Source organism: Schistocerca nitens, unplaced genomic scaffold (assembly GCF_023898315.1).
Source record: "Schistocerca nitens isolate TAMUIC-IGC-003100 unplaced genomic scaffold, iqSchNite1.1 HiC_scaffold_468, whole genome shotgun sequence".
Classification (NCBI taxonomy): Eukaryota; Metazoa; Arthropoda; class Insecta; order Orthoptera; family Acrididae; genus Schistocerca; species Schistocerca nitens.
The window spans coordinates 7,283,111-7,306,808 of record NW_026046001.1 but is presented as its reverse complement, the minus strand read 5'-3'; the positions used below and the strand labels follow the sequence as shown (position 1 = coordinate 7,306,808).

Sequence of the window (23,698 nt, the reverse complement as noted above, 5' to 3'; positions counted from 1 at the left end):
GGTGCGCAGGAACAGCTGCGCAGGAACAGCTGCGCAGGAACAGGTGCGCAGGAACAGGTGCGCAGAAACAGCTGCGCAGAAACAGCTGCGCAGAAACAGCGGCGCAGAAACAGCGGCGCAGAAACAGCGGCGCAGAAACACTCTATAGCCTCCGGTTACAGGAGCGTACCTCCATGTTCAATGTTTTTTGGGCAGTTGAACATGTAAAGTTGAATCCCGTACGCGCGTGGTAGGATCTCTAGACCACGGGCGCGTACGGAGTTCGTCACCCATGCTGTTGCAGTGAAGTCTCATCAGAAAATCAGAAACAGCTGCGCGGAGATGGCTGCGCAGAAGCGGCTGCGCGGAAGCGGCTGCGCGGAAGCGGCTGCGCGGAAGCGGCTGCGCGGAAGCGGCTGCGCGGATGCGGCTGCGCGGAAACGTCTGCGCGGAAACGGCTGCGCGGAAACGGCTGCGCGGGAACGGCTGCGCGGGAACGGCTGCGCGGGAACGGCTGCGCGGGAACAGGTGCGCGGGAACAGGTGCGCGGGAACAGGTGCGCGGGAACAGCTGCGCGGGAACAGCTGCGCAGGAACAGCTGCGCAGGAACAGCTGCGCAGGAACAGCTGCGCAGGAACAGGTGCGCAGGAACAGCTGCGCAGGAACAGCTGCGCAGGAACAGGTGCGCAGGAACAGGTGCGCAGAAACAGCTGCGCAGAAACAGCTGCGCAGAAACAGCGGCGCAGAAACAGCGGCGCAGAAACAGCGGCGCAGAAACACTCTATAGCCTCCGGTTACAGGAGCGTACCTCCATGTTCAATGTTTTTTGGGCAGTTGAACATGTAAAGTTGAATCCCGTACGCGCGTGGTAGGATCTCTAGACCACGCGCGCGTACGGAGTTCGTCACCCATGCTGTTGCAGTGAAGTCTCATCAGAAAATCAGAAACAGCTGCGCAGAAGCGGCTGCGCGGAAGCGGCTGCGCGGAAGCGGCTGCGCGGAAGCGGCTGCGCGGAAGCGGCTGCGCGGAAGCGGCTGCGCGGGAGCGGCTGCGCGGGAGCAGCTGCGCGGAAGCGGCTGCGCGGAAGCGGCTGCGCGGAAGCGGCTGCGCGGAAGCGGCTGCGCGGAAGCGGCTGCGCGGAAGCGGCTGCGCGGAAGCGGCTGCGCGGAAGCGGCTGCGCGGAAACGGCTGCGCAGAAACGGCTGCGCAGAAACGGCTGCGCAGAAACGGCTGCGCAGAAACGGCTGCGCAGAAACGGCTGCGCAGAAACGGCTGCGCAGAAACGGCTGCGCAGAAACGGCTGCGCAGAAACGGCTGCGCAGAAACGGCTGCGCAGAAACGGCTGCGCAGAAACAGCTGCGCAGAAACAGCTGCGCAGAAACAGCTGCGCAGAAACAGCTGCGCAGAAGCAGCTGCGCAGAAGCAGCTGCGCAGAAACAGCTGCGCAGAAACAGCTGCGCAGAAACAGTGCGCAGAAACAGCTGCGCAGAAACAGCTGCGCAGAAACAGCTGCGCAGATACAGCTGTGCAGATACAGCTGCGCAGAAACAGCTGCGCAGAAACAGCTGCGCAGAAACAGCTGCGCAGAAACAGCTGCGCAGAAACAGCTGCGCAGAAACAGCTGCGCAGAAACAGCTGCGCAGGAACAGCTGCGCAGAAACAGCTGCGCAGAAACAGCTGCGCAGGAACAGCTGCGCAGGAACAGCTGCGCAGAAACAGCTGCGCAGAAACAGCTGCGCAGAAACAGCTGCGCAGGAACAGCTGCGCAGGAACAGCTGCGCAGGAACAGCTGCGCAGGAACAGCTGCGCAGGAACAGCTGCGCAGGAACAGCTGCGCAGAAACAGCTGCGCAGAAACAGCTGCGCAGAAACAGCTGTGCAGAAACAGCTGCGCAGAAACAGATGCGCAGAAACAGCTGCGCAGAAACAGCTGCGCAGAAACAGCGGCGGACAAACAGCGGCGCAGAAACACTCTATAGCCTCCGGTTACAGGAGCGTACCTCCATGTTCAATGTTTTTTGGGCAGTTGAACATGTAAAGTTGAATCCCGTACGCGCGTGGTAGGATCTCTAGACCACGGGCGCGTACGGAGTTCGTCACCCATGCTGTTGCAGTGAAGTCTCATCAGAAAATCAGAAACAGCTGCGCGGAGACGGCTGCGCAGAAGCGGCTGCGCGGAAGCGGCTGCGCGGAAGCGGCTGCGCGGAAGCGGCTGCGCGGAAACGGCTGCGCGGAAACGGCTGCGCGGGAACGGCTGCGCGGGAACGGCTGCGCGGGAACGGCTGCGCGGGAACAGGTGCGCGGGAACAGGTGCGCGGGAACAGGTGCGCGGGAACAGCTGCGCGGGAACAGCTGCGCAGGAACAGCTGCGCAGGAACAGCTGCGCAGGAACAGGTGCGCAGGAACAGCTGCGCAGGAACAGCTGCGCAGGAACAGGTGCGCAGGAACAGGTGCGCAGAAACAGCTGCGCAGAAACAGCTGCGCAGAAACAGCGGCGCAGAAACAGCGGCGCAGAAACAGCGGCGCAGAAACACTCTATAGCCTCCGGTTACAGGAGCGTACCTCCATGTTCAATGTTTTTTGGGCAGTTGAACATGTAAAGTTGAATCCCGTACGCGCGTGGTAGGATCTCTAGACCACGCGCGCGTACGGAGTTCGTCACCCATGCTGTTGCAGTGAAGTCTCATCAGAAAATCAGAAACAGCTGCGCAGAAGCGGCTGCGCGGAAGCGGCTGCGCGGAAGCGGCTGCGCGGAAGCGGCTGCGCGGAAGCGGCTGCGCGGAAGCGGCTGCGCGGAAGCGGCTGCGCGGAAGCGGCTGCGCGGAAGCGGCTGCGCGGAAGCGGCTGCGCGGAAGCGGCTGCGCGGAAGCGGCTGCGCGGAAGCGGCTGCGCGGAAACGGCTGCGCAGAAACGGCTGCGCAGAAACGGCTGCGCAGAAACGGCTGCGCAGAAACGGCTGCGCAGAAACGGCTGCGCAGAAACGGCTGCGCAGAAACGGCTGCGCAGAAACAGCTGCGCAGAAACAGCTGCGCAGAAACAGCTGCGCAGGAACAGCTGCGCAGAAACAGCTGCGCAGAAACAGCTGCGCAGAAGCAGCTGCGCAGAAGCAGCTGCGCAGAAACAGCTGCGCAGAAACAGCTGCGCAGAAACAGTGCGCAGAAACAGCTGCGCAGAAACAGCTGCGCAGAAACAGCTGCGCAGAAACAGCTGCGCAGATACAGCTGCGCAGATACAGCTGCGCAGATACAGCTGCGCAGAAACAGCTGCGCAGATACAGCTGCGCAGAAACAGCTGCGCAGAAACAGCTGCGCAGAAACAGCTGCGCAGAAACAGCTGCGCAGAAACAGCTGCGCAGAAACAGCTGCGCAGAAACAGCTGCGCAGAAACAGCTGCGCAGGAACAGCTGCGCAGGAACAGCTGCGCAGAAACAGCTGCGCGAAACAGCTGCGCAGAAACAGCTGCGCAGGAACAGCTGCGCAGGAACAGCTGCGCAGGAACAGCTGCGCAGGAACAGCTGCGCAGAAACAGCTGCACAGGAACAGCTGCGCAGGAACAGCTGCGCAGGAACAGCTGCGCAGCAACAGCTGCGCAGAAACAGCTGCGCAGAAACAGCTGCGCAGAAACAGCTGCGCAGAAACAGCGGCGCAGAAACAGCGGCGCAGAAACAGCGGCGCAGAAACACTCTATAGCCTCCGGTTACAGGAGCGTACCTCCATGTTCAATGTTTTTTGGGCAGTTGAACATGTAAAGTTGAATCCCGTACGCACGTGGTAGGATCTCTAGACCACGCGCGCGTACGGAGTTCGTCACCCATGCTGTTGCAGTGAAGTCTCATCAGAAAATCAGAAACAGCTGCGCAGAAGCGGCTGCGCAGAAGCGGCTGCGCAGAAACGGCTTCGCAGAAACGGCTGCGCAGGAACGGCTGCGCATAAGCGGCTGCGCAGAAGCGGCTGCGCAGAAGCGGCTGCGCAGAAGCGGCTGCGCAGAAGCGGCTGCGCAGAAGCGGCTGCGCAGGAACGGCTGCGCAGGAACGGCTGCGCAGGAACGGCTGCGCAGGAACGGCTGCGCAGGAACGGCTGCGCAGGAACGGCTTCGCAGGAACGGCTTCGCAGGAACGGCTGCGCAGAAGCGGCTGCGCAGAAGCGGCTGCGCAGAAGCGGCTGCGCAGAAGCGGCTGCGCAGAAGCGGCTGCGCAGAAGCGGCTGCGCAGAAGCGGCTGCGCAGAAGCGGCTGCGCAGAAGCGGCTGCGCAGAAGCGGCTGCGCAGAAGCGGCTGCGCAGAAGCGGCTGCGCAGAAGCGGCTGCGCAGAAGCGGCTGCGCAGAAGCGGCTGCGCAGAAGCGGCTGCGCAGAAGCGGCTGCGCAGAAACGGCTGCGCAGGAACGTCTGCGCAGAAACGGCTGCGCAGAAACGGCTGCGCAGAAACGGCTGCGCAGAAACGGCTGCGCAGAAACGGCTGCGCAGAAACGGCTGCGCAGAAACGGCTGCGCAGAAACGGCTGCGCAGAAACGGCTGCGCAGAAACGGCTGCGCAGAAACGACTGCGCAGAAACGGCTGCGCAGAAGCGGCTGCGCAGAAGCGGCTGCGCAGAATCAGCTGCGCAGAAGCAGCTGCGCAGAAGCAGCTGCGCAGAAGCAGCTGCGCAGAAGCAGCTGCGCAGAAACGGCTGCGCAGAAACGGCTGCGCAGATACGGCTGCGCAGATACGGCTGCGCAGAAACGGCTGCGCAGAAACGGCTGCGCAGAAACGGCTGCGCTGATACGGCTGCGCAGAAGCGGCTGCGCAGAAGCGGCTGCGCAGAAGCGGCTCCGCAGAAACGGCTGCGCAGATACGGCTGCGCAGAAACGGCTGCGCAGAAACGGCTGCGCAGAAACGGCTGCGCAGAAACGGCTGCGCAGAAACGGCTGCGCAGAAACGGCTGCGCAGTAACGGCTGCGCAGAAACGGCTGCGCAGAAACGTATGCGCAGAAACGGCTGCGCAGAAACGGCTGCGCAGAAACGGCTGCGCAGAAACGGCTGCGCAGAAACGGCTGCGCAGAAACGGCTGCGCAGAAACGGCTGCGCAGAAACGGCTGCGCAGAAACGGCTGCGCAGAAACGGCTGCGCAGAAACGGCTGCGCAGAAACGGCTGCGCAGAAACAGCTGCGCAGAAACAGCTGCGCAGAAACAGCTGCGCAGAAACAGCTGCGCAGAAACAGCTGCGCAGAAACAGCTGCGCAGAAGCAGCTGCGCAGAAGCAGCTGCGCAGAAACAGCTGCGCAGAAGCAGCTGCGCAGAAACAGCTGCGCAGAAACAGCTGCGCAGAAACAGCTGCGCAGAAACAGTGCGCAGAAACAGCTGCGCAGAAACAGCTGCGCAGAAACAGCTGCGCAGATACAGCTGCGCAGATACAGCTGCGCAGATACAGCTGCGCAGAAACAGCTGCGCAGAAACAGCTGCGCAGAAACAGCTGCGCAGAAACAGCTGCGCCGAAACAGCTGCGCCGAAACAGCTGCGCCGAAACAGCTGCGCCGAAACAGCTGCGCCGAAACAGCTGCGCCGAAACTGCTGCGCCGAAACTGCTGCGCCGAAACTGCTGCGCCGAAACTGCTGCGCCGAAACTGCTGCGCCGAATCTGCTGCGCCGAAACTGCTGCGCCGAAACTGCTGCGCCGAAACTGCTGCGCCGAAACTGCTGCGCCGAAACTGCTGCGCCGAAACTGCTGCGCCGAAACTGCTGCGCCGAAACTGCTGCGCCGAAACAGCTGCGCCGAAACAGCTGCGCCGAAACTGCTGCGCCGAAACAGCTGCGCCGAAACAGCTGCGCCGAAACAGCTGCGCCGAAACAGCTGCGCCGAAACAGCTGCTGCCGAAACAGCTGCGCCGAAACAGCTGCGCCGAAACAGCTGCGCCGAAACAGCTGCGCCGAAACAGCTGCGCCGAAACAGCTGCGCAGAAACAGCTAGGCATAAGCAGCTGCGCAGAAACAGCTGCGCAGAAACAGATGCGCAGAAACAGCTGCGCAGAAACAGCTGCGCAGAAACAGCTGCGCAGAAACAGCTGCGCAGAAACAGCTGCGCAGAGACCGCTGCGCAGAGACAGCTGCGCAGAGACCGCTGCGCAGAGACAGCTGCGCAGAGACAGCTGCGCAGAGACAGCTGCGCAGAGACAGCTGCGCAGAGACAGCTGCGCAGAAACAGCTGCGCAGAAACAGCTGCGCAGAAACAGCTGCGCAGAAACAGCTGCGCAGAAACAGCTGCTCAGAAACAGCTGCGCAGAAACAGCTGCGCAGAAACAGCTGCGCAGAGACAGCTGCGCAGAAACAGCTGCGCAGAAACAGCTGCGCAGAAACAGCGGCGCAGAAACAGCGGCGCAGAAACACTCTATAGCCTCCGGTTACAGGAGCGTACCTCCATGTTCAATGTTTTTTGGGCAGTTGAACATGTAAAGTTGAATCCCGTACGCACGTGGTAGGATCTCTAGACCACGCGCGCGTACGGAGTTCGTCACCCATGCTGTTGCAGTGAAGTCTCATCAGAAAATCAGAAACAGCTGCGCGGAGACGGCTGCGCGGAAGCGGCTGCGCGGAAGCGGCTGCGCAGAAGCGGCTGCGCAGAAGCGGCTGCGCAGAAACGGCTGCGCAGAAACGGCTGCGCAGAAACGGCTGCCCAGAAGCGGCTGCGCTGAAGCGGCTGCGCAGAAGCGGCTGCGCAGAAGCGGCTGCGCAGAAGCGGCTGCGCAGAAGCGGCTGCGCAGAAGCGGCTGCGCAGAAGCGGCTGCGCAGAAGCGGCTGCGCAGAAGCGGCTGCGCAGAAGCGGCTGCGCAGAAGCGGCTGCGCAGAAGCGGCTGCGCAGAAGCGGCTGCGCAGAAGCGGCTGCGCAGAAGCGGCTGCGCAGAAACGGCTGCGCAGAAACGGCTGCGCAGAAACGGCTGCGCAGAAACGGCTGCGCAGAAACGGCTGCGCAGAAGCGGCTGCGCAGAAGCGGCTGCGCAGAAGCGGCTGCGCAGAAGCGGCTGCGCAGAAGCGGCTGCGCAGAAACGGCTGCGCAGAAGCGGCTGCGCAGAAGCGGCTGCGCAGAAGCGGCTGCGCAGAAGCGGCTGCGCAGAAGCGGCTGCGCAGAAACGGCTGCGCAGAAACGGCTGCGCAGAAACGGCTGCGCAGATACGGCTGCGCAGAAACGGCAGCGCAGAAACGGCAGCGCAGAAACGGCTGCGCAGATACGGCTGCGCAGAAACGGCTGCGCAGAAACGGCTGCGCAGAAACGGCTGCGCAGAAACGGCTGCGCAGAAACGGCTGCGCAGAAACGGCTGCGCAGAAACGGCTGCGCAGGAACGGCTGCGCAGGAACGGCTGCGCAGGAACGGCTGCGCAGGAACGGCTGCGCAGGAACGGCTGCGCAGGAACGGCTGCGCAGGAACGGCTTCGCAGAAGCGGCTGCGCAGAAGCGGCTGCGCAGAAGCGGCTGCGCAGAAGCGGCTGCGCAGAAGCGGCTGCGCAGAAGCGGCTGCGCAGAAGCGGCTGCGCAGAAGCGGCTGCGCAGAAGCGGCTGCGCAGAAGCGGCTGCGCAGAAGCGGCTGCGCAGAAGCGGCTGCGCAGAAGCGGCTGCGCAGAAGCGGCTGCGCAGAAGCAGCTGCGCAGAAGCAGCTGCGCAGAAACAGCTGCGCAGAAACAGCTGCGCAGAAACAGCTGCGCAGATACGGCTGCGCAGATACGGCTGCGCAGAAACGGCTGCGCAGAAACGGCTGCGCGGAAACGGCTGCGCGGAAACGGCTGCGCGGAAACGGCTGCGCAGAAACGGCTGCGCAGAAACGGCTGCGCAGAAGCGGCTGCGCAGAAACGGCTGCGCAGATACGGCTGCGCAGAAACGGCTGCGCAGAAACGGCTGCGCAGAAACGGCTGCGCAGAAACGGCTGCGCAGAAACGGCTGCGCAGAAACGGCTGCGCAGAAACGGCTGCGCAGAAACGGCTGCGCAGAAACAGCTGCGCAGAAACAGCTGCGCAGAAACAGCTGCGCAGAAACAGCTGCGCAGAAACAGCTGCGCAGAAACAGCTGCGCAGAAGCAGCTGCGCAGAAACAGCTGCGCAGAAACAGCTGCGCAGAAACAGCTGCGCAGAAACAGCTGCGCAGAATCAGCTGCGCAGAAACAGCTGCGCAGAATCAGCTGCGCAGGATCAGCTGCGCAGAAACAGCTGCGCAGGAACAGCTGCGCAGAAACAGCTGCGCAGGAACAGCTGCGCAGGAACAGCTGCGCAGGAACAGCTGCGCAGGAACAGCTGCGCAGGAACAGCTGCGCAGGAACAGCTGCGCAGGAACAGCTGCGCAGGAACAGCTGCGCAGGAACAGCTGCGCAGGAACAGCTGCGCAGGAACAGCTGCGCAGAAACAGCTGCGCAGGAACAGCTGCGCAGGAACAGCTGTGCGGAAACAGCTGCGCCGAAACAGCTGCGCGGAAACAGCTGCGCGGAAACAGCTGCGCGGAAACAGCTGCGCGGAAACAGCTGCGCGGAAACAGCTGCGCAGAAACAGCTGCGCAGAAACAGCTGCGCAGAAACAGCTGCGCAGAAACAGCGGCGCAGAAACAGCGGCGCAGAAACACTCTATAGCCTCCAGTTACAGGAGCGTACCTCCATGTTCAATGTTTTTTGGGCAGTTGAACATGTAAAGTTGAATCCCGTACGCGCGTGGTAGGATCTCTAGACCACGCGCGCGTACGGAGTTCGTCACCCATGCTGTTGCAGTGAAGTCTCATCAGAAAATCAGAAACGGCTGCGCAGAAACGGCTGCGCAGAAACGGCTGCGCAGAAACGGCTGCGCAGAAACGGCTGCGCAGAAACGGCTGCGCAGAAACAGCTGCGCAGAAACAGCTGCGCAGAAACAGCTGCGCAGAAACAGCTGCGCAGAAACAGCTGCGCAGAAGCAGCTGCGCAGAAACAGCTGCGCAGAAACAGCTGCGCAGAAACAGCTGCGCAGAATCAGCTGCGCAGAAACAGCTGCGCAGAATCAGCTGCGCAGGATCAGCTGCGCAGAAACAGCTGCGCAGGAACAGCTGCGCAGAAACACCTGCGCAGGAACAGCTGCGCAGGAACAGCTGCGCAGGAACAGCTGCGCAGGAACAGCTGCGCAGGAACAGCTGCGCAGGAACAGCTGCGCAGGAACAGCTGCGCAGGAACAGCTGCGCAGGAACAGCTGCGCAGGAACAGCTGCGCAGGAACAGCTGCGCAGAAACAGCTGCGCAGAAACAGCTGCGCAGGAACAGCTGCGCAGGAACAGCTGTGCGGAAACAGCTGCGCCGAAACAGCTGCGCGGAAACAGCTGCGCGGAAACAGCTGCGCGGAAACAGCTGCGCGGAAGCAGCTGCGCGGAAACAGCTGCGCGGAAACAGCTGCGCGGAAACAGCTGCGCAGAAACAGCTGCGCAGAAACAGCTGCGCAGAAACAGCTGCGCAGAAACAGCGGCGCAGAAACAGCGGCGCAGAAACACTCTATAGCCTCCGGTTACAGGAGCGTACCTCCATGTTCAATGTTTTTTGGGCAGTTGAACATGTAAAGTTGAATCCCGTACGCGCGTGGTAGGATCTCTAGACCACGCGCGCGTACGGAGTTCGTCACCCATGCTGTTGCAGTGAAGTCTCATCAGAAAATCAGAAACGGCTGCGCAGAAGCGGCTGCGCAGAAGCGGCTGCGCAGAAGCGGCTGCGCAGGAACGGCTGCGCAGGAACGGCTGCGCAGGAACGGCTGCGCAGGAACGGCTGCGCAGGAACGGCTGCGCAGGAACGGCTGCGCAGGAACGGCTGCGCAGGAACGGCTGCGCAGGAAAGGCTGCGCAGAAGCGGCTGCGCAGAAGCGGCTGCGCAGAAGCGGCTGCGCAGAAGCGGCTGCGCAGAAGCGGCTGCGCAGAAGCGGCTGCGCAGAAGCGGCTGCGCAGAAGCGGCTGCGCAGAAGCGGCTGCGCAGAAGCGGCTGCGCAGTAGCGGCTGCGCAGTAGCGGCTGCGCAGAAGCGGCTGCGCAGAAGCGGCTGCGCAGATACGGCTGCGCAGAAACGGCTGCGCAGAAACGGCTGCGCAGAAACGGCTGCGCAGAAACGGCTGCGCAGAAACGGCTGCGCAGAAACGGCTGCGCAGAAACGGCTGCGCAGAAGCGGCTGCGCAGAAGCGGCTGCGCAGAAGCGGCTGCGCAGAAGCAGCTGCGCAGAAGCAGCTGCGCAGAAACAGCTGCGCAGATACAGCTGCGCAGATACAGCTGCGCAGAAACAGCTGCGCAGAAACAGCTGCGCAGAAACAGCTGCGCAGATACAGCTGCGCAGATACAGCTGCGCAGAAACGGCTGCGCAGAAGCGGCTGCGCAGAAGCGGCTGCGCAGAAGCGGCTGCGCAGAAGCGGCTGCGCAGAAGCGGCTGCGCAGAAGCGGCTGCGCAGAAGCGGCTGCGCAGAAGCGACTGCGCAGAAGCGGCTGCGCAGAAGCGGCTGCGCAGAAGCGGCTGCGCAGAAGCGGCTGCGCAGAAGCGGCTGCGCAGAAACGGCTGCGCAGATACGGCTGCGCAGAAACGGCTGCGCAGAAACGGCTGCGCAGAAACGGCTGCGCTGAAACGGCTGCGCAGAAACGGCTGCGCAGAAACGGCTGCGCAGAAACGGCTGCGCAGAAACGGCTGCGCAGAAACGGCTGCGCAGAAACGGCTGCGCAGTAACGGCTGCGCAGAAACGGCTGCGCAGTAACGGCTGCGCAGAAACGGCTGCGCAGAAACGGCTGCGCAGAAACGGCTGCGCAGAAACGGCTGCGCAGAAACGGCTGCGCAGAAACGGCTGCGCAGAAACGGCTGCGCAGAAACGGCTGCGCAGAAACGGCTGCGCAGAAACGGCTGCGCAGAAACGGCTGCGCAGAAACGGCTGCGCAGAAACAGCTGCGCAGAAACAGCTGCGCAGAAACAGCTGCGCAGAAACAGCTGCGCAGGAACAGCTGCGCAGAAACAGCTGCGCAGAAACAGCTGCGCAGAAACAGTGCGCAGAAACAGCTGCGCAGAAACAGCTGCGCAGAAACAGCTGAGCAGGAACAGCTGCGCAGAAACAGCTGCGCAGAAACAGCTGCGCAGAATCAGCTGCGCAGAATCAGCTGCGCAGAAACAGCTGCGCAGAAACAGCTGCGCAGGAACAGCTGCGCAGGAACAGCTGCGCAGAAACAGCTGCGCAGGAACAGCTGCGCAGGAACAGCTGCGCAGGAACAGCTGCGCAGGAACAGCTGCGCAGGAACAGCTGCGCAGAAACAGCTGCGCAGAAACAGCTGCGCAGAAACAGCGGCGCAGAAACAGCGGCGCAGAAACACTCTATAGCCTCCGGTTACAGGAGCGTACCTCCATGTTCAATGTTTTTTGGGCAGTTGAACATGTAAAGTTGAATCCCGTACGCGTGTGGTAGGATCTCTAGACCACGCGCGCGTACGGAGTTCGTCACCCATGCTGTTGCAGTGAAGTCTCATCAGAAAATCAGAAACAGCTGCGCAGAAGCGGCTGCGCAGAAGCGGCTGCGCAGGAACGGCTGCGCAGGAACGGCTGCGCAGGAACGGCTGCGCAGGAACGGCTGCGCAGAAACGGCTGCGCAGAAACGGCTGCGCAGAAACGGCTGCGCAGAAACGGCTGCGCATAAACGGCTGCGCATAAACGGCTGCGCATAAACGGCTGCGCAGAAACGGCTGCGCATAAACGGCTGCGCATAAACGGCTGCGCATAAACGGCTGCGCAGGAACGGCTGCGCAGGAACGGCTGCGCAGGAACGGCTGCGCAGAAACGGCTGCGCAGAAACGGCTGCGCAGAAACGGCTGCGCAGAAACGGCTGCGCAGAAACGGCTGCGCAGAAACGGCTGCGCAGAAACGGCTGCGCAGAAGCGGCTGCGCAGAAGCGGCTGCGCAGAAACGGCTGCGCGGATACGGCTGCGCAGAAACGGCTGCGCAGAAACGGCTGCGCAGAAACGGCTGCGCAGAAACGGCTGCGCAGAAACGGCTGCGCAGTAACGGCTGCGCAGAAACGGCTGCGCAGAAACGGCTGCGCAGAAACGGCTGCGCAGAAACGGCTGCGCAGAAACGGCTGCGCAGAAACGGCTGCGCAGAAACGGCTGCGCAGAAACGGCTGCGGAGAAACGGCTGCGCAGAAACGGCTGCGCAGAAACGGCTGCGCAGAAACGGCTGCGCAGAAACGGCTGCGCAGAAACGGCTGCGCAGAAACAGCTGCGCAGAAACAGCTGCGCAGAAACAGCTGCGCAGAAACAGCTGCGCAGAAACAGCTGCGCAGGAACAGCTGCGCAGAAACAGCTGCGCAGAAACAGCTGCGCAGAATCAGCTGCGCAGAATCAGCTGCGCAGAAACAGCTGCGCAGAAACAGCTGCGCAGGAACAGCTGCGCAGAAACAGCTGCGCAGAAACAGCTGCGCAGAAACAGCTGCGCAGGAACAGCTGCGCAGGAACAGCTGCGCAGGAACAGCTGCGCAGGAACAGCTGCGCAGGAACAGCTACGCAGGAACAGCTGCGCAGGAACAGCTGCGCAGAAACAGCTGCGCAGGAACAGCTGCGCAGGAACAGCTGCGCAGGAACAGCTGCGCGGAAACAGCTGCGCGGAAACAGCTGCGCGGAAACAGCTGCGCGGAAACAGCTGCGCGGAAACAGCTGCGCGGAAACAGCTGCGCGGAAACAGCTGCGCGGAAACAGCTGCGCGGAAACAGCTGCGCGGAAACAGCTGCGCAGAAACAGCTGCGCAGAAACAGCTGCGCAGAAACAGCTGCGCAGAAACAGCTGCGCAGAAACAGCGGCGCAGAAACAGCGGCGCAGAAACACTCTATAGCCTCCGGTTACAGGAGCGTACCTCCATTTTCAATGTTTTTTGGGCAGTTGAACATGTAAAGTTGAATCCCGTACGCGCGTGGTAGGATCTCTAGACCACGCGGGCGTACGGAGTTCGTCACCCATGCTGTTGCAGTGAAGTCTCATCAGAAAATCAGAAACAGCTGCGCAGAAGCGGCTGCGCAGAAGCGGCTGCGCAGAAGCGGCTGCGCAGAAACGGCTGCGCAGGAACGGCTGCGCAGGAACAGCTGCGCAGGAACAGCTGCGCAGGAACAGATGCGCAGAAGCGGCTGCGCAGAAACGGCTGCGCAGAAACGGCTGCGCAGAAACGGCTGCGCAGAAACGGCTGCGCAGAAACGGCTGCGCAGAAACGGCTGCGCAGAAACGGCTGCGCAGAAACGGCTGCGCAGAAACGGCTGCGCAGAAACGGCTGCGCAGAAACGGCTGCGCAGAAACGGCTGCGCAGAAACGGCTGCGCAGAAACGGCTGCGCAGAAACGGCTGCGCAGAAACGGCTGCGCAGAAACGGCTGCGCAGAAACGGCTGCGCAGATATGGCTGCGCAGAAACGGCTGCGCAGAAACAGCTGCGCAGAAACAGCTGCGCAGAAACAGCTGCGCAGAAACAGCTGCGCAGAAACAGCTGCGCAGAAACAGCTGCGCAGAAACAGCTGCGCAGAAACAGCTGCGCAGAAACAGCTGCGCAGAAACAGCTACGCAGAAACAGTGCGCAGAAACAGCTGCGCAGAAACAGCTGCGCAGAAACAGCTGCGCAGGAACAGCTGCGCAGGAACAGCTGCGCAGAATCAGCTGCGCAGGATCAGCTGCGCAGAAACAGCTGCGCAGAAACAGCTGCGCAGGAACAGCTGCGCAGGAACAGCTGCCCAGAAACAGCTGCGCAGAAACAGCTGCGCAGAAACAACTGCGCAGAAACAGCTGCGCAGGAACAGCTGCGCAGGAACAGCTGCGCAGGAACAGCTGCGCAGGAACAGCTGCGCAGAAACAGCTGCGCAGAAACAGCTGCGCAGAAACAGCTGCGCAGAAACAGCTGCGCAGAAACAGCTGCGCGGAAACAGCTGCGCGGAAACAGCTGCGCGGAAACAGCTGCGCGGAAACAGCTGCGCGGAAACAGCTGCGCGGAAACAGCTGCGCGGAAACAGCTGCGCGGAAACAGCTGCGCGGAAACAGCTGCGCGGAAACAGCTGCGCGGAAACAGCTGCGCAGAAACAGCTGCGCAGAAGCAGATGCGCGGAAACAGCTGTGCAGAAACAGCTGCGCAGAAGCAGATGCGCAGAAACAGCTGCGCAGAAACAGCTGCGCAGAAACAGCTGCGCAGAAACAGCTGCGCAGAAACAGCGGCGCAGAAACAGCGGCGCAGAAACAGCGGCGCAGAAACAGCGGCGCAGAAACACTCTATAGCCTCCGGTTACAGGAGCGTACCTCCATGTTCAATGTTTTTTGGGCAGTTGAACATGTAAACTTGAATCCCGTATGCACGTGGTAGGATCTCTAGACCACGCGCGCGTACGGAGTTCGTCACCCATGCTGTTGCAGTGAAGTCTCATCAGAAAATCAGAAACAGCTGCGCAGAAGCGGCTGCGCAGAAGCGGCTGCGCAGGAACGGCTGCGCAGTAACGGCTGCGCAGTAACGGCTGCGCAGAAACAGCTGCGCAGAAACAGCTGCGCAGAAACAGCTGCGCATGAACAGCTGCGCATGAACAGCTGCGCATGAACAGCTGCGCATGAACAGCTGCGCATAAACAGCTGCGCCGAAACAGCTGCGCCGAAACAGCTGCGCCGAAACAGCTGCGCCGAAACAGCTGCGCCGAAACAGCTGCGCCGAAACAGCTGCGCCGAAACAGCTGCGCCGAAACAGCTGCGCCGAAACAGCTGCGCCGAAACTGCTGCGCCGAAACTGCTGCGCCGAAACTGCTGCGCCGAAACTGCTGCGCCGAAACTGCTGCGCCGAAACTGCTGCGCCGAAACTGCTGCGCCGAAACTGCTGCGCCGAAACAGCTGCGCCGAAACAGCTGCGCCAAAACAGCTGCGCAGAAACAGCTGCGCCGAAACAGCTGCGCCGAAACAGCTGCGCCGAAACAGCTGCGCAGAAACAGCTAGGCATAAGCAGCTGCGCAGAAACAGCTGCGCAGACAGCTGCGCAGAAACAGATGCGCAGAAACAGCTGCGCAGAAACAGCTGCGCAGAAACAGCTGCGCAGAAACAGCTGCGCAGAAACAGCTGCGCAGAAACAGCTGCGCAGAGACAGCTGCGCAGAGACAGCTGCGCAGAGACAGCTGCGCAGAGACAGCTGCGCAGAAACAGCTGCGCAGAAACAGCTGCGCAGAAACAGCTGCGCAGAAACAGCTGCGCAGAAACAGCTGCGCAGAAACAGCTGTGCAGAAACAGCTGCGCAGAAACAGATGCGCAGAAACAGCTGCGCAGAAACAGCTGCGCAGAAACAGCGGCGCACAAACAGCGGCGCAGAAACACTCTATAGCCTCCGGTTACAGGAGCGTACCTCCATGTTCAATGTTTTTTGGGCAGTTGAACATGTAAAGTTGAATCCCGTACGCGCGTGGTAGGATCTCTAGACCACGGGCGCGTACGGAGTTCGTCACCCATGCTGTTGCAGTGAAGTCTCATCAGAAAATCAGAAACAGCTGCGCGGAGACGGCTGCGCAGAAGCGGCTGCGCGGAAGCGGCTGCGCGGAAGCGGCTGCGCGGAAGCGGCTGCGCGGAAGCGGCTGCGCGGAAGCGGCTGCGCGGAAACGGCTGCGCGGAAACGGCTGCGCGGAAACGGCTTCGCGGGAACGGCTGCGCGGGAACGGCTGCGCGGGAACGGCTGCGCGGGAACAGGTGCGCGGGAACAGGTGCGCGGGAACAGGTGCGCGGGAACAGCTGCGCGGGAACAGCTGCGCAGGAACAGCTGCGCAGGAACAGCTGCGCAGGAACAGGTGCGCAGGAACAGCTGCGCAGGAACAGCTGCGCAGGAACAGGTGCGCAGGAACAGGTGCGCAGAAACAGCTGCGCAGAAACAGCTGCGCAGAAACAGCGGCGCAGAAACAGCGGCGCAGAAACAGCGGCGCAGAAACACTCTATAGCCTCCGGTTACAGGAGCGTACCTCCATGTTCAATGTTTTTTGGGCAGTTGAACATGTAAAGTTGAATCCCGTACGCGCGTGGTAGGATGTCTAGACCACGCGCGCGTACGGAGTTCGTCACCCATGCTGTTGCAGTGAAGTCTCATCAGAAAATCAGAAACAGCTGCGCAGAAGCGGCTGCGCGGAAGCGGCTGCGCGGAAGCGGCTGCGCGGAAGCGGCTGCGCGGAAGCGGCTGCGCGGAAGCGGCTGCGCGGAAGCGGCTGCGCGGAAGCGGCTGCGCGGAAGCGGCTGCGCGGAAGCGGCTGCGCGGAAGCGGCTGCGCGGAAGCGGCTGCGCGGAAGCGGCTGCGCGGAAACGGCTGCGCAGAAACGGCTGCGCAGAAACGGCTGCGCAGAAACGGCTGCGCAGAAACGGCTGCGCAGAAACGGCTGCGCAGAAACGGCTGCGCAGAAACGGCTGCGCAGAAACGGCTGCGCAGAAACGGCTGCGCAGAAACGGCTGCGCAGAAACGGCTGCGCAGAAACGGCTGCGCAGAAACGGCTGCGCAGAAACAGCTGCGCAGAAACAGCTGCGCAGAAACAGCTGCGCAGAAGCAGCTGCGCAGAAGCAGCTGCGCAGAAACAGCTGCGCAGAAACAGCTGCGCAGAAACAGCTGCGCAGAAACAGCTGCGCAGAAACAGTGCGCAGAAACAGCTGCGCAGAAACAGCTGCGCAGAAACAGCTGCGCAGATACAGCTGCGCAGATACAGCTGCGCAGATACAGCTGCGCAGAAACAGCTGTGCAGAAACAGCTGCGCAGAAACAGCTGCGCAGAAACAGCTGCGCAGAAACAGCTGCGCAGAAACAGCTGCGCAGGAACAGCTGCGCAGGAACAGCTGCGCAGAAACAGCTCCGCAGGAACAGCTGCGCAGGAACAGCTGCGCAGAAACAGCTGCGCAGAAACAGCTGCACAGGAACAGCTGCGCAGGAACAGCTGCGCAGGAACAGCTGCGCAGGAACAGCTGCGCAGAAACAGCTGCGCAGGTACAGCTGCGCAGGAACAGCTGCGCAGGAACAGCTGCGCAGAAACAGCTGCGCAGAAACAGCTGCGCAGAAACAGCTGCGCAGAAACAGCTGCGCAGAAACAGCTGCGCAGAAACAGCTGCGCAGAAACAGCGGCGCAGAAACAGCGGCGCAGAAACAGCGGCGCAGAAACACTCTATAGCCTCCGGTTACAGGAGCGTACCTCCATGTTCAATGTTTTTTGGGCAGTTGAACATGTAAAGTTGAATCCCGTACGCGCGTGGTAGGATCTCTAGACCACGCGCGCGTACGGAGTTCGTCACCCATGCTGTTGCAGTGAAGTCTCATCAGAAAATCAGAAACAGCTGCGCAGAAGCGGCTGCGCAGAAACGGCTGCGCAGGAACAGCTGCGCATAAGCGGCTGCGCATAAGCGGCTGCGCAGAAGCGGCTGCGCAGAAGCGGCTGCGCAGAAGCGGCTGCGCAGAAGCGGCTGCGCAGAAGCGGCTGCGCAGAAGCGGCTGCGCAGAAGCGGCTGCGCAGAAGCGGCTGCGCAGAAGCGGCTGCGCAGAAGCGGCTGCGCAGAAGCGGCTGCGCAGAAGCGGCTGCGCAGAAGCGGCTGCGCAGAAGCGGCTGCGGAGTAGCGGCTGCGCAGTAGCGGCTGCGCAGAAGCGGCTGCGCAGAAGCGGCTGCGCAGAAGCGGCTGCGCAGAAGCGGCTGCGCAGAAGCGGCTGCGCAGAACCGGCTGCGCAGAAACGGCTGCGCAGAAGCGGCTGCGCAGAAGCGGCTGCGCAGAAGCGGCTGCGCAGAAGCGGCTGCGCAGAAGCGGCTGCGCAGAAGCGGCTGCGCAGAAGCGGCTGCGCAGAAGCGGCTGCGCAGAAGCGGCTGCGCAGAAGCGGCTGCGCAGAAACGGCTGCGCAGAAACGGCTGCGCAGAAACGGCTGCGCAGAAACGGCTGCGCAGAAACGGCTGCGCAGATACGGCTGCGCAGAAACGGCTGCGCAGAAACGGCTGCGCAGGAACGGCTGCGCAGGAACGGCTGCGCAGGAACGGCTGCGCAGGAACGGCTGCGCAGGAACGGCTGCGCAGGAACGGCTGCGCAGGAACGGCTGCGCAGGAACGGCTGCGCAGGAACGGCTGCGCAGGAACGGCTGCGCAGGAACGGCTGCGCAGGAACGGCTGCGCAGGAACGGCTGCGCAGGAACGGCTGCGGAGGAACGGCTGCGCAGAAGCGGCTTCGCAGAAGCGGCTGCGCAGAAGCGGCTGCGCAGATGCGGCTGCGCAGAAGCGGCTGCGCAGAAGCGGCTGCGCAGAAGCGGCTGCGCAGAAGCGGCTGCGCAGAAGCGGCTGCGCAGAAGCGGCTGCGCAGAAGCGGCTGCGCAGAAGCGGCTGCGCAGAAGCGGCTGCGCAGAAACGGCTGCGCAGAAACGGCTGCGCAGAAACGGCTGCGCAGGAACGGCTGCGCAGGAACGGCTGCGCAGAAACGGCTGCGCAGAAACGGCTGCGCAGAAACGGCTGCGCAGAAACGGCTGCGCAGAAACGGCTGCGCATAAACGGCTGCGCAGAAACGGCTGCGCAGAAACGGCTGCGCAGAAACGGCTGCGCAGAAACGGCTGCGCAGAAACGGCTGCGCAGAAACGGCTGCGCAGAAACGGCTGCGCAGAAGCAGCTGCGCAGAAGCAGCTGCGCAGAAGCAGCTGCGCAGAAACAGCTGCGCAGAAACGGCTGCGCAGAAACGGCTGCGCAGATACGGCTGCGCAGATACGGCTGCGCAGAAACGGCTGCGCAGAAACGGCTGCGCAGAAACGGCTGCGCTGATACGGCTGCGCAGAAACGGCTGCGCAGAAACGGCTGCGCAGAAACGGCTGCGCAGAAGCGGCTGCGCAGAAGCGGCTGCGCAGAAGCGGCTGCGCAGAAGCGGCTGCGCAGAAGCGGCTGCGCAGAAGCGGCTGCGCAGAAACGTCTGCGCAGAAACGGCTGCGCAGAAGCAGCTGCGCAGAAACAGCTGCGCAGAAGCAGCTGCGCAGAAACAGCTGCGCAGAAACAGCTGCGCAGAAACAGCTGCGCAGAAACTGTGCGCAGAAACAGCTGCGCAGAAACAGCTGCGCAGAAACAGCTGCGCAGATACAGCTGCGCAGAAACAGCTGCGCAGAAACAGCTGCGCAGATACAGCTGCGCAGATACAGCTGCGCAGAAACAGCTGCGCAGAAACAGCTGCGCAGAAACAGCTGCGCAGAAACAGCTGCGCAGAAACAGCTGCGCAGAAACAGCTGCGCAGGAACAGCTGCGCAGAAACAGCTGCGCAGGAACAGCTGCGCAGGAACAGCTGCGCAGAAACAGCTGCGCAGGAACAGCTGCGCAGGAACAGCTGCGCAGGAACAGCTGCGCAGGAACAGCTGCGCAGGAACAGCTGCGCAGGAACAGCTGCGCAGAAACAGCTGCGCAGAAACAGCTGCGCAGAAACAGCTGCGCAGAAACAGCTGCGCAGAAACAGCTGCGCAGAAACAGCTGCGCAGAAACAGCGGCGCAGAAACAGCTGCGCAGAAACAGCGGCGCAGAAACAGCGGCGCAGAAACAGCGGCGCAGAAACACTCTATAGCCTCCGGTTACAGGAGCGTACCTCCATTTTCAATGTTTTTTGGGCAGTTGAACATGTAAAGTTGAATCCCGTACGCGCGTGGTAGGATCTCTAGACCACGCGCGCGTACGGAGTTCGTCACCCATGCTGTTGCAGTGAAGTCTCATCAGAAAATCAGAAACAGCTGCGCAGAAGCGGCTGCGCAGAAGCGGCTGCGCAGAAGCGGCTGCGCAGAAGCGGCTGCGCAGAAACGGCTGCGCAGGAACAGCTGCGCAGGAACAGCTGCGCAGGAACAGGTGCGCAGAAGCGGCTGCGCAGAAACGGCTGCGCAGAAACGGCTGCGCAGAAACGGCTGCGCAGAAACGGCTGCGCAGAAACGGCTGCGCAGAAACGGCTGCGCAGAAACGGCTGCGCAGAAACGGCTGCGCAGAAACGGCTGCGCAGAAACGGCTGCGCAGAAACGGCTGCGCAGAAACGGCTGCGCAGAAACGGCTGCGCAGAAACGGCTGCGCAGAAACGGCTGCGCAGAAACGGCTGCGCAGAAACAGCTGCGCAGAAACGGCTGCGCAGAAACAGCTGCGCAGAAACAGCTGCGCAGAAACAGCTGCGCAGAAACAGCTGCGCAGAAACAGCTGCGCAGAAACAGCTGCGCAGAAACAGCTGCGCAGAAACAGCTGCGCAGAAACAGCTGCGCAGAAACAGCTGCGCAGAAACAGTGCGCAGAAACAGCTGCGCAGAAACAGCTGCGCAGAAACAGCTGCGCAGGAACAGCTGCGCAGGAACAGCTGCGCAGAATCAGCTGCGCAGGATCAGCTGCGCAGAAACAGCTGCGCAGAAACAGCTGCGCAGGAACAGCTGCGCAGGAACAGCTGCCCAGAAACAGCTGCGCAGAAACAGCTGCGCAGAAACAACTGCGCAGAAACAGCTGCGCAGGAACAGCTGCGCAGGAACAGCTGCGCAGGAACAGCTGCGCAGGAACAGCTGCGCAGGAACAGCTGCGCAGAAACAGCTGCGCAGAAACAGCTGCGCAGAAACAGCTGCGCAGAAACAGCTGCGCAGAAACAGCTGCGCAGAAACAGCTGCGCGGAAACAGCTGCGCGGAAACAGCTGCGCGGAAACAGCTGCGCGGAAACAGCTGCGCGGAAACAGCTGCGCGGAAACAGCTGTGCAGAAACAGCTGCGCAGAAGCAGATGCGCAGAAACAGCTGCGCAGAAACAGCTGCGCAGAAACAGCTGCGCAGAAACAGCTGCGCAGAAACAGCGGCGCAGAAACAGCGGCGCAGAAACAGCGGCGCAGAAACAGCGGCGCAGAAACAGCGGCGCAGAAACACTCTATAGCCTCCGGTTACAGGAGCGTACCTCCATGTTCAATGTTTTTTGGGCAGTTGAACATGTAAAGTTGAATCCCGTACGCACGTGGTAGGATCTCTAGACCACGCGCGCGTACGGAGTTCGTCACCCATGCTGTTGCAGTGAAGTCTCATCAGAAAATCAGAAACAGCTGCGCAGAAGCGGCTGCGCAGAAGCGGCTGCGCAGGAACGGCTGCGCAGGAACGGATGCGCAGGAACGGCTGCGCAGTAACAGCTGCGCAGAAACAGCTGCGCAGAAACAGCTGCGCATGAACAGCTGCGCATGAACAGCTGCGCATGAACAGCTGCGCATAAACAGCTGCGCATAAACAGCTGCGCATAAACAGCTGCGCATAAACAGCTGCGCCGAAACAGCTGCGCCGAAACAGCTGCGCCGAAACAGCTGCGCCGAAACAGCTGCGCCGAAACAGCTGCGCCGAAACAGCTGCGCCGAAACAGCTGCGCCGAAACAGCTGCGCCGAAACAGCTGCGCCGAAACAGCTGCGCCGAAACAGCTGCGCCGAAACAGCTGCGCCGAAACTGCTGCGCCGAAACAGCTGCGCCGAAACAGCTGCGCAGAAACAGCTAGGCATAAGCAGCTGCGCAGAAACAGCTGCGCAGAGACAGCTGCGCAGAAACAGATGCGCAGAAACAGCTGCGCAGAAACAGCTGCGCAGAAACAGCTGCGCAGAAACAGCTGCGCAGAGACAGCTGCGCAGAGACAGCTGCGCAGAGACAGCTGCGCAGAGACAGCTGCGCAGAGACAGCTGCGCAGAAACAGCTGCGCAGAAACAGCTGCGCAGAAACAGCTGCGCATAAACAGCTGCGCAGAAACAGCTGCACAGAAACAGCTGCGCAGAAACAGCTGCGCAGAAACAGCTGTGCAGAAACAGCTGCGCAGAAACAGATGCGCAGAAACAGCTGCGCAGAAACAGCTGCGCAGAAACAGCGGCGCACAAACAGCGGCGCAGAAACACTCTATAGCCTCCGGTTACAGGAGCGTACCTCCATGTTCAATGTTTTTTGGGCAGTTGAACATGTAAAGTTGAATCCCGTACGCGCGTGGTAGGATCTCTAGACCACGGGCGCGTACGGAGTTCGTCACCCATGCTGTTGCAGTGAAGTCTCATCAGAAAATCAGAAACAGCTGCGCGGAGACGGCTGCGCAGAAGCGGCTGCGCGGAAGCGGCTGCGCGGAAGCGGCTGCGCGGAAGCGGCTGCGCGGAAGCGGCTGCGCGGATGCGGCTGCGCGGAAACGGCTGCGCGGAAACGGCTGCGCGGAAACGGCTGCGCGGGAACGGCTGCGCGGGAACGGCTGCGCGGGAACGGCTGCGCGGGAACAGGTGCGCGGGAACAGGTGCGCGGGAACAGGTGCGCGGGAACAGCTGCGCGGGAACAGCTGCGCAGGAACAGCTGCGCAGGAACAGCTGCGCAGGAACAGGTGCGCAGGAACAGCTGCGCAGGAACAGCTGCGCAGGAACAGGTGCGCAGGAACAGGTGCGCAGAAACAGCTGCGCAGAAACAGCTGCGCAGAAACAGCGGCGCAGAAACAGCGGCGCAGAAACAGCGGCGCAGAAACACTCTATAGCCTCCGGTTACAGGAGCGTACCTCCATGTTCAATGTTTTTTGGGCAGTTGAACATGTAAAGTTGAATCCCGTACGCGCGTGGTAGGATCTCTAGACCACGCGCGCGTACGGAGTTCGTCACCCATGCTGTTGCAGTGAAGTCTCATCAGAAAATCAGAAACAGCTGCGCAGAAGCGGCTGCGCGGAAGCGGCTGCGCGGAAGCGGCTGCGCGGAAGCGGCTGCGCGGGAGCGGCTGCGCGGGAGCGGCTGCGCGGAAGCGGCTGCGCGGAAGCGGCTGCGCGGAAGCGGCTGCGCGGAAGCGGCTGCGCGGAAGCGGCTGCGCGGAAGCGGCTGCGCGGAAGCGGCTGCGCGGAAGCGGCTGCGCGGAAACGGCTGCGCAGAAACGGCTGCGCAGAAACGGCTGCGCAGAAACGGCTGCGCAGAAACGGCTGCGCAGAAACGGCTGCGCAGAAACGGCTGCGCAGAAACGGCTGCGCAGAAACGGCTGCGCAGAAACGGCTGCGCAGAAACGGCTGCGCAGAAACGGCTGCGCAGAAACGGCTGCGCAGAAACGGCTGCGCAGAAACGGCTGCGCAGAAACAGCTGCGCAGAAACAGCTGCGCAGAAACAGCTGCGCAGAAACAGCTGCGCAGAAACAGCTGCGCAGAAGCAGCTGCGCAGAAGCAGCTGCGCAGAAACAGCTGCGCAGAAACAGCTGCGCAGAAACAGTGCGCAGAAACAGCTGCGCAGAAACAGCTGCGCAGAAACAGCTGCGCAGATACAGCTGCGCAGAAACAGCTGCGCAGAAACAGCTGCGCAGAAACAGCTGCGCAGAAACAGCTGCGCAGAAACAGCTGCGCAGAAACAGCTGCGCAGAAACAGCTGCGCAGAAACAGCTGCGCAGGAACAGCTGCGCAGAAACAGCTGCGCAGAAACAGCTGCGCAGGAACAGCTGCGCAGGAACAGCTGCGCAGAAACAGCTGCGCAGAAACAGCTGCGCAGAAACAGCTGCGCAGGAACAGCTGCGCAGGAACAGCTGCGCAGGAACAGCTGCGCAGGAACAGCTGCGCAGGAACAGCTGCGCAGGAACAGCTGCGCAGAAACAGCTGCGCAGAAACAGCTGCGCAGAAACAGCTGTGCAGAAACAGCTGCGCAGAAACAGATGCGCAGAAACAGCGGCGGACAAACAGCGGCGCAGAAACACTCTATAGCCTCCGGTTACAGGAGCGTACCTCCATGTTCAATGTTTTTTGGGCAGTTGAACATGTAAAGTTGAATCCCGTACGCGCGTGGTAGGATCTCTAGACCACGGGCGCGTACGGAGTTCG

General features: G+C 62.1%; 1 protein-coding gene across 1 annotated transcript; it reads left to right on the top strand.

Annotated features, from left to right (window-relative positions):
- Nucleotides 1-321: 321 nt before the first annotated feature.
- LOC126232314 (uncharacterized) lies at nt 322-23,640 on the top strand. The gene is made up of 20 exons (XM_049942594.1): nt 322-821; nt 902-1,974; nt 2,093-2,536; nt 2,655-3,648; nt 3,803-6,398; nt 6,599-8,524; nt 8,729-9,496; nt 9,613-10,633; nt 10,733-11,357; nt 11,686-12,831; nt 12,912-14,208; nt 14,551-15,324; nt 15,433-15,782; nt 16,009-17,095; nt 17,320-17,514; nt 17,614-19,454; nt 19,609-20,845; nt 21,150-21,841; nt 21,922-22,299; nt 22,476-23,640. Exons 1-20 carry the CDS (start codon nt 322-324, stop codon nt 23,638-23,640), a joined length of 20,109 nt encoding a protein of 6,702 aa, XP_049798551.1.
- Nucleotides 23,641-23,698: the final 58 nt, after the last annotated feature.